Genomic DNA, 9,036 nt, shown 5'->3' on the forward strand with positions numbered 1-9,036 from the left:
GTGATGGGTGCATGTTAAATTTTGGTTAAAAGAAACTATACCATTGGCATAGAGGACAAACACCATAATGACTCCAAATGAGAAGCCACCAATTGACCCAAAATCTTACCGAAATCCCACTGCTAGATGACATAAGACACCTTTGAAACAATTTCACTCCAACAAAATTTACTGTCACCACCTATCAGTAAGCAAACAAGCTGGTCTGTAGAAACTGATTAATTCATGACCTGTTACCACAGATACAACAAAATGCCATGCACTGTGCCCAAACTGTCTCTAGCTGTAGTGTGCATTAACCAATTTCTAAGGAAAAAGAGTGCTGCACAAACTAGCCAGGAATACTCACAAAAACTCACATGGAAATTACTGAGACAGTGCAAAGTATATGTTGATGGTGCCACCACATACGCTGTTATATTACAAGCAGGTGTAGCCCAGGGGAGGCCATCCTTGGTTGAAATCTAGACTGGAGCAGTGCCAGTTACGGTAATATGTTGCCAACACCTAAGTTACATTTTGCCACTGGGTGGATAGTTAAACACAGAGGTGAGGAAAGTGGCACTGTATTTTTATGAGCAGTAATGAAATTAATAATCTTGTATGGCAAATGCATTTGACTCTTTCCTCTGAAATGTACTGATTAGATTAGACCTAACAGCAGAGCTGAAAAAATCATAGTGCCAGTGATACTCTAATAACTTAAGAGCTATGGTTCCAGTTTTGATTAGAATTATTTCTTTTTGACTTCAAACAGCAATCAGCCTAACTAAAAATCTTTTTTCAGTGATATTTCCTGCTCATGTTCAGACTGTGAGTTTGAAGACCGGATAAAAGGAAAGAGACAGCGAGCAACAAAGAAAAAGCCTGAAGTTGTGATGAAATTTAATGGAATTTACACACCTGATTAGCAGTGTCAAAATTTCAAACTACAGTTTCAACTTGAATTTTTTAATCTTTGAAGTTTCACTTTTATAAGAATTGATTTTTAATTGTTTTGTGCACTAGCTTTAGATATTGATATTTTTACTGCAGTTTATATAATTTTTGTGAACTAGTTTTAAATACAAAATACTTAAGCTGTAGCAAGCATTCTGCAAATTTTAAATTTTCAGTGGTGTTTTGGAAATACTGTGCACAATAAAGATTGTATGAACTAAGTTATTTGTTCAGTTCTGAACTGGTCCCTATTTGTTTTTCCTAACACTCAAGTTTTGATCAGTTATGTGTAGGATGTGGAAATAACATTTCTACCATTCATCATAAGGCATGCTTAAGCTTTTAGTGAAAGGCATGTGTGAAGATGGAGAACCTCTCCTAAGCATTGCTTACAGTGAAGTGGATTGGTATTGCTTGAATTTACAGCAAAAGTAGCCTTCATCTCAAGAATCTTGTAAAGCTTGTTGAGAAATGGTTGACAGTGCTGTGTTCTTGGCCAGGTGAGAAAATGAACTTAGGGGTAATTAAAAATCTGGAAGGTTCTGCTGTCAGATAAAGCCACGTATCAGCTGTTGTCTAAAACTTGATTCTTGCATGTGTGCGTGTTCTTGGTTCAAAATATTGGTGGTGGAGACATTAAACTTTGGAGGATTCTGAAATAACTGCTTTCAAACAGTATTTCAACTGAAGAAACATGAAGTCTTACAGTAGTGCCCAAAATGAAATCTATGCTGTAGGTTTTAGTATGCCTGTTCTTCTAGAGCAGAAATATGTTAAGTCCTCATGATAATCTGTGGGTCATACTGGGTACAGTTATTTCTTGGTAACAAATAGGAATTGGGTGGCAGCTCATGGATATTAGGAAAGCTATATAAATTTTCTCTACTGCTCATCTTGTGCAGACTACCAGCCGTTTCACAGGAAAGTTTGTCTGCTATCCAAGCAGTATTATTTTATACAGGTAACTTCCCTGTATTGTTAAAGGTTTTTTGTGTGTGCTGTACACTGTCCATCCTGCAGTGCAAAGGGTCAAAGAAGCTTTCACTTCATCACTCTTGATGGATCCACTATGGTGTTTATGTAGGTCCCTGGTCACACCACTCTCGACATTGGGGTTGTTGATGCAGCTGCCAAGCCTGCAGTCCTTGAACCTTGACCTGCTAGTTCCTTCATTCCCTCAGATTTGTGTTGCTCTGTCAGCAAGTGGCCACTTTGGCATCACCACTGGTCTTTCCTTTAAGGGAACAAACTCTGGGTTATTAAACCTCCCACCAGCTTTGCTAATCTCCTCTTGACCCTCTTGCCATCATGAGATCATTTTAGTTAGGTTGCACATTGAGCACTGTCTTTTTAGCCATCACCATGTGATAACCCTTAACTAGTGAGGTGACTTTGGTGTAATGTACACCACAAGATGTGGTCTCTGGGACTCTGTGTTTAAACTGAGATTCAAGGCAAAAATCATTTGGAAAATTTATGCTATATAATACTGATTTTCACAATTAGTGTTAAAATGCTTTTAGTTAACTTTATTGCACTAAACAAAGCCTGCAGCATTTTACTATTTATCACTCAAAAGCACATAATTTTGTGTGGTTCTTTCAAATAGTACACACAAATCTCTTGGAGTACTTAATTTTACAATCATTTTAGCAAATAAATTTCCAAATAAAAGTAAATTCCAGGATTTAAATTTGTGCATAAAAATTCCATGTGATAAGTGCACAGTCTGTCAAATTGACAATTGCTGGGACTAAATTTATCACCACTCGGAACACATTAAATTTTAACACACATTATTTCATTGAAGAGACAGATCTTCATAACTTTCCTGAAGTTATTCCTCTGAATGATACTCCTGTTAGATAACAGAACTGTGATCACTGGCTAATGTGAAATTGGTCTCTTTTTTTGTGATCTATAACATTGACATCCTCTTCCATAGATTAACAATTTCATCAAACTCGGGAAAGTTAAAAATGACATTCGTACCAACACATTTTTATCTATGTTGTACTGTATTGAAGAAAACAGGTACATAGTTCATGAGGTATGGTCTAAGAGACTCACACTTATCAATAACATGTGTCAACAATAAACACAGTAACACACTAGACTCTCATTTGGGAGGACGACGACAGTTAAATCCCGCATCCGGCCATCCTGATTTAGGTTTTCTGTGGTTTCCCCTAAATCGTTCCAGGCAAATTCTGGGATGGTTCCTTTGAAAGGGCACAGCAGACTTCCTTCCCTAATCCAATGAGACAAATGACCTTGCAGTTTGGTCTCCTCCCCCAATCAATTAACACAGAAGGTGATAACTCAACTGAAAACAAAACATTGTAGGCTTGGTAATTTAAGGAGGGTAGGGTGAGTATAGAAGCATTCTGCAACTAGCCTTGGAGAGAGAAAGACCACACCTTGTGAGTTAAGGGTTAGTGATCCCCCATCACTTCATGCCCATTGTCCTCAACTGTTCAGTTAATTTCCTGGTGAAATGCCTTGTTTTTTAAAACAACTTAAGTTCTCAATTAGGTTTTCTGACTTACTGCTTGTTTTAGCGAACATGCAGGCCATTGAGCACATTTTACTTCTTGACACATTTTAGCAATATGGTGTAAGATGTTTAATCTTCAGTTCAAGACCTTCGTTGTCTGTCGATTATTTTAGACCTTTCTCAGTCCATGTTTTTAGCTGTCTACAAATGTATTCTTGTCCACCTGTACCCCCACCCAGAGGGAGAAATATCAGTCGCCATCACTTTACCAAAAGGGTGAACCATGTACTTCCCATGGCAGTCTACTAAAATGTGATCATCTTGAACAACTGTAAAGTTTTCTTCTTTGCCATCAGTATGAACCATATCTCCAGTGAGTAATCTAATGGGTCTCATATTTTATCTTTAACTGTTGTGGGCAAGTCATTCTTTCAAAAGCACTTAAGATTTAATTTTTTTGTTGTTTAATGTTCTGCCATTTTGAATGTTTTTCAAACACCTCTTCAACTGTTGTATCTGTTGCAATGCAACTCAATCCCCTCCAGTTTGTTTCTGTTGCTCATTCCTTCATCAGATTTATGGACCTCTCTGAAAGCATCAGGACCCACAAAACTCTGGCAAGTCCTAGAAATACGTTTAATGGCTTGCAGGAAGTGTCTGTTCTTGAGTCTTTTGTCCATCTGTGACTGTTTTCTGCAGACCAGTAACGGCATATCATAGCCAGCAGATGAATCGCTTTCTACCATTAATGACAAGATAGAACAGGCCTGGAAAACAGGTATCCCTACCTGCGGAGGGAGGAGGGGAGGTAAGACTGTTTCTAAGTTGCTTCGTCTGTAACCACAAATTGAGATGAATACACATGCAGATGCCATCAGTCTCTCCTCGTGAGATCTTTTGGAGTCAGTTTTTGCAGTGATTGTGTTATTACAATTATTTTCTTAATTCTCAATGCGTGTATTGCATTATAATTCATTGTTTACGAGTTTTTTGTTTTTTGGTTTTTTCGATGTGTAATTAGAGTAGTGAAGCCTTTTCCATCAGTTGTGGTAGCGTGTCTTGGACATCCTACACTTCAGAAATAGTTTGCTGTCCTATCCCTTCTTACCATGCATGCATGTACACGTTCCTCAGCAGCTATATATTTGAAGATCACTGGGAGGCAATTCTTCCGGCAGGGGCTATAGAACAGTTCCCCGCCAGTTTCGAGTGGTATTGTGGATTAAGGCTCACCACAAGGTCGAAATACACGCAAGCCGAAAGAGGGAACAAAACACTTTCCACGCAACCTCAGTTGAGCCCCATACACCAAGGAGAGCACCTCTGTCCCAGACTGAATGAGCCAGTACAGTATGGCAAAGTTATCCAATGCACTGTGGATTGACTGACCATTTCAAAAACGTGAGCAGCTCCAGTACAGGCAGTAGTCTCTGTGGGTTGCGAAACGCATCCTCAGTTCATTCTACTGAATCACCATTATTTGCTGAAAAGTATTCCCCCTACACTTATCCATTATCACCTATTTCCATTCCTCATGTAGGAGGCTATGCACCCAGGCCTCGGCTGTATACTTAAGTGATGCATTTACTAAACTCTTCCCCCTGCAAAAACCAACATCTTGACAATAAAACACGTTTTGCAGCAACGTAATTGATTAACTTAATGTTCCAATAAATAGGCAATATATTGATCGAATTTACCACTTACTTCATATCAAGAGATCGATTTTCCACGAGACCATTTTTCTATCGCCCCACCAGTTTCAAGTAGTTGTGTTTATTTGAATTTCAAGCAGCAAGGCTGTAGGGTAAGTGCTGGCCGGAGTGGCTGTGCGGTTCTAGGCGCTAGTCTGGAGTCGAGCGACAACTACGGTCACAGGTTCGAATCCTGCCTCGGGCATGGATGTGTGTGATGTCCTTAGTTAGGTTTAATTAGTTCTAAGTTCTAGGTGACTGATGACCTGAGAAGTTAAGCCACATAGTGCTCAGAGCCATTTGAACCATTTTTTTTTTAGGGTGTCAGTCCGGTTTCCCCACCAAAATTTAAGAAATTCTTCCAGCCGGATAACACACAAATAAATGAATACAATTCCCAATACAGTAGCTTACATTCTCCCTTTCCAGCAACTCAGAATAAGCAGTCTTTTTCTTCCATTCACAAGTGCGGGAAGGGGGGAGGGGATGGTGACATTGACAATGCGACAGTGCCACACTTACCCCATACAGGTGGGGGACCACTCAACAAGAGACGACAGCTTAAATAAATCTGGCAACAATACAGACTTGCATCACTTCGGTTTTATTCCCCTATTGACGGCCTTTACTTAAAGACTAAGAGCACTGGCGTTTGCATAAAATTTTCAGTGCTAACAGACAAGCAACGCTGCATGAAATAAATGCAGTCATCTATGTGGGACTTAAAACGAACTTAGGAGTGCGTGGCGACATTTGGTGTTAATGGGCTATGGCAGTAGATGATCGATGCGAGTGCCTATGCTAACACACGATATCCCCTGCAGCGACTCTCCTGGGCTCGTAACTGTATCAGTTGTACCCTAGACTGGAAAACTGTGACGTGTTCAGATGAGTCCCAATTTAAGTTATTAGCTGATGGTAGATTTCAGGTGTGGCACAGACCTCGCAAAGCCGTGGATCTAGGTTGTCAACAAGGCACTATGGAAGCTGATGGTGGCTCCACAATCATGTGGACCATATTTACATGCCATGGACTGGGTGCTCCCGTCCAACTGCACCGATCACTGACTGGAAATGGTCATGTTTAGCTATTTGGAGACCATTTGCAGCCATTCAACAATGGAGGTTTTATGGATGACAGTGCACCATGTTACTGTCTCACACTCGTAAGCAGTTGCCTTGAACATTCTAGATAGACATGAATCCCTTCAAACATTTATGGGTCATAATCGAAACGTCAATATGTGCACAAAATCTTGCACTGGCAACACATCTGCAGTTCTGGACGGCTATAGAGGCAGTATGGCTCAGTGTTGCTGCAGGGAACCCATGCTGGCCAAAAGGTCTGGCCAGTATTGGGAGGTACCTGATGACTTTCATCACCTCAGTGTATAGCCAAGACCAACTTCTATACAAGCTTTTGTATAGTATTACCAGTGTACTCAGGCTATATACACTGAAGAGCCAAAGAAACTGATACACCTGTCTAATATCGTGTACCGCCACCGCGAGCATGCAGAACTGCCACAGCACGATGTGACATAGAAGGCTGGAGGCAACTGACACCGTGAATCCTGCAGGGCTGTCCATAAATCCATAAGAGTATGAGGGGCGTGGAGACCTCTTCTGAACAGCATGCTGCAAGGAATCCCAGATATGCTCAATAATGTTCATGTCTGGGGAGATTGGTGGCCAGCGGAAGTGTTTAGACTCAGAAGAGCGTTCCTGGAGCAACTCTGTAGCAATTCTGGACGTGTGGGGTGTCACACTGTCCTGCTGGAATTGCCAAAGTCCGTTGGAATGCACAATGGACATGAATGGATGCAGATGATCAGACAATGCTTACGCATGTCACCTGTCTGTAGTACTCGGTCGTACTATATACTCAAACTTCACACACCCCACAGTGGTACAGAGCCTCCGCCAGCTTGAACAGTCCCCTGATAACCTGCAGGGTCCTTGGATTCATGAGGTGGTCTCCATACCCATACACATCCATCCACTCGATACAATTTGAAATGAGACTTGTTCGACCAGGCAACATGTTCCCAGTCATAAATAGTCCAATGTTGGCGTTCATGGGCCCAGGTGTGGCGTAAAGTTTTGTATTGTGCATTCATCAAGGGTACATGAGTGGACCTTTGGCTCTGAAAGCCCATATCTATTATGTTTCATTGATTAGTTCGCACGTAGACACTTAATGATGGCCCCGAATTAAAATCTGCAGCAGTTTGCTGAAAGGTTGCACTTGTGTCACGTTGAAAGATTCTCTTCAGTCGTCGTTGGTCCTGTTCTTGCAGCATCTTTTTCCAGCCACAGCGATGTTGGAGATTAGATGTTTTACTGGATTCCTGATATTCACAGTACACTCGTGAAGTGGTCGTACAGGAAAATCCCCACTTCATCGCTAACTCAGAGAAGATGTGATCCACTGCTCATGTGCTGACTATAACACCATGTTCAAACTTACTTAAATCTTAATAACCTGCCATTGTAGCAGCAGTAACCGATGTAGCAACTGTGCCAGACTCTTGTTGTGCTATTAGGTGTTGCTGACCACAGCATCGTATTCTGCCTGTTTACGTATCCCTGTATTTGAATACGCATGCCTACTGTATATTACTTTCTTTGCCGCTTCAATGTATATCAGAAATTATAGCAGTTAAAGTAAGCTATAAACACCTCATGAATAAAGTTGGACATGACAACTTAACAAGAATAAAAAAATTATCATACAAGACAGCGAAAACTGGAACTAAGTGCTCCTGATGTAGCAGGCAAAAGGTTTTTCAACAAGCTTCGAAAATCAATTAAGGAAGTAAAGGAATTAAACTTATTTAAAAATCGTTTAAAGTGTCTCCTACAGAGAAATGTATATACAACATGAGTGTGTATTAAATATCAGATTATCAGATATTATACTGTAATAGACAATTATGTTAACCTCTTATGTACCTGTAAAATGTAATTATTTTCTTTACTGTGCACTTAGTGTACGAGGGTTGAATGAAAAGTAATGCGTCCACCTCCGTTAATTGGGTTTGGATGGGAATATTTTAATAAAACATACGCAGGAATAATCCTTAGAATGTGGTCTTCAATTACCAGTATTCACTTTCCACATTATCACCGGCCAATTGGATTCATTTCTGCCAACAATGAACAAGTTTTCTGAAGTCACAGAAGAAGTCGACACTTTGTTTCCGCAACCACAGTCTCATAGTTCTCTCAACGTCATCAGAAGCATAATGATGTCCTAGCAGATCGTCTTTCATTATTGGGAACACACAGAAGTTAGACAGTGCTAAATCTCGACTGTATGCAGGATACCATACTGTGGTGAGATTCCATCTCTGAAGTTCTGCTGTGGTGGCACGTGAAGTGTGTGAACATTTTGCTTGTGAAATTGGCTGGTTGCTGTCACAGGACGTCCAACTCTGTTTGTCACGCAGGTCAAATGTTCCTCCCTCAACATCTTTAAACTTACTTGCCCAATGACGCACAGCACTCACATCAACACAATCACCATAAACTGCTTTAATTCCGTGATGAATTTCCTTTGGGGTGACATCTGCTGTCAAGAATTCAGTTACTGCACGTTGCTTAAATCGCATTGACTGACCGTCATCACAGGGTTCCATACTTTACACTGTAACAACACAACCGTTCAATGCTAAGGATTTCCAGCAACTGGAGCTGTAGAGAAGAGGCTACGGAACAAGCCAGTACCTGCCGCATACCAATGCTGCCAACTGTTGAAGAGTTACAAAGGTGAAGGCATTACTTTTTCAGTCAATCTTGTAAATATAAAATTGTATGAAAGTATCCTATACTCTCAGCTGAAAACTATTAGCTAGAGTCCATTAGCAAAGAATAAATAAATAAACAAACGAACAAACAAATTCA

The 9,036-nt window shown here is 40.5% G+C and overlaps 1 protein-coding gene across 1 annotated transcript in view; it reads left to right on the forward strand.

Annotated features, from left to right (window-relative positions):
* The window catches only part of LOC126249113 (uncharacterized), a 111,051-nt gene extending 110,140 nt beyond the window's left edge, over positions 1-911 (forward strand). The window contains exon 5 of the mRNA XM_049950763.1: positions 788-911. Coding sequence (XP_049806720.1) covers positions 788-911 — 124 coding nt within the window. The remainder of the gene's footprint in view (positions 1-787) is intronic.
* Positions 912-9,036: the final 8,125 nt, after the last annotated feature.

This window comes from Schistocerca nitens, chromosome 3 (genome assembly GCF_023898315.1).
Source record: "Schistocerca nitens isolate TAMUIC-IGC-003100 chromosome 3, iqSchNite1.1, whole genome shotgun sequence".
NCBI lineage: Eukaryota > Metazoa > Arthropoda > Insecta > Orthoptera > Acrididae > Schistocerca > Schistocerca nitens.